This window comes from Penaeus monodon, chromosome 31 (assembly GCF_015228065.2).
Source record: "Penaeus monodon isolate SGIC_2016 chromosome 31, NSTDA_Pmon_1, whole genome shotgun sequence".
In the NCBI taxonomy this organism is placed as follows: Eukaryota; Metazoa; Arthropoda; class Malacostraca; order Decapoda; family Penaeidae; genus Penaeus; species Penaeus monodon.
In genome coordinates, this window is record NC_051416.1 from 2,138,659 (window position 1) to 2,139,718 (window position 1,060).

The 1,060-nt window shown below is 39.9% G+C and overlaps 1 protein-coding gene across 1 annotated transcript in view; it reads right to left on the bottom strand.

The window, feature by feature from the left end:
• Positions 1 to 722: 722 nt before the first annotated feature.
• The window catches only part of LOC119592822 (DNA-binding protein Rfx5-like), a 3,426-nt gene continuing 3,088 nt past the window's right edge, over positions 723 to 1,060 (bottom strand). Inside the window, 1 exon segment of the mRNA XM_037941727.1 lies at positions 723 to 1,035. Within this exon segment, the coding sequence (XP_037797655.1) occupies positions 828 to 1,035 (208 nt within the window). The 3' untranslated portion in view covers positions 723 to 827.

The following is a 1,060-nucleotide window of genomic DNA, read 5'->3' on the forward strand; positions in this document are numbered from 1 at the left end:
GTCTCTGCATATATACATATACATTATGAACATCGAGTGGAAATGCAGCATATATGCATCCATGGACAATTTTCAACTCTGGATGTAACATTGTAATGAAAGGTTTTAATGAAAGGTTGTAATTCCAGAAAGAAGCATACACTGTGATTAGCGATGGTAATAAAAAATCCTTATTACTAATTTTTACTATAGTTTATTGTCTCAGCATATAATACATATACAGCATGCTTATCGACTGAAAACACAACTTTATATTTTGTACCCTTCATAAAAAAGTTTTATGTCATTTATAATTTTCTTTATTACTGACTAAATTATGTTCCACAGCCATAAACTAAAAAAAAGCATGACGAACTTTTAACATATTAGTTTCTTAGGATGACAAAATTGTTAAAAACGTTGTGCCAAAACATCACTGAATGATGGACGATTTTCTGTGATCGTGGAAGTTATATTTTTTAAACCATGTCCTTTTTATCTAGAACAAAATCTATAACCTATCTTTTTTGTGGTTTTGCGATTAGAAAGTGGAAAAGTGGACGGTGAGTGTATCAGGGAATTAAGCCTCCACATCTGAATGGTGTACTGTAGGTGATGTGTTTTCTGTAAGGAAAATACTTCGGCGTAACATGCATCTTGAAGTTCCTAGAATTTCTTGACTGTTCAGTGAAAACAGCTCTTTAGGTTAAGAAATGACGTTGGTAAATATATAAACATATTTTATTGATTGATTCTATCTATATCGAAGGCGATGCAGTAAATAATGAATGGTGATAACGATGGTGGCAGGCTGTGATGCGACTACTCCTCGTGACTAGTTTGTTGTCTCAGTAGAAGGCGCTGATGGGCTTGCAGGTGCGGTACTCGAGACAGGTGTCATAGCAGCACTTGTCGGCGCCGGGGCAGTAGGCGTCGTTCGTGCAGGGCGTGGGAGGAAGGAGGCTCCTGACGGAGGGGCATGTGGGGCGGACGGGAGGGCAGTGGCCGGGCTTGAGGTCGTCGCAGCACTCGTACTTGCCCGTGGGGGCCTTGCACCAGTTCTTGCAGTTGGCGTATCCTG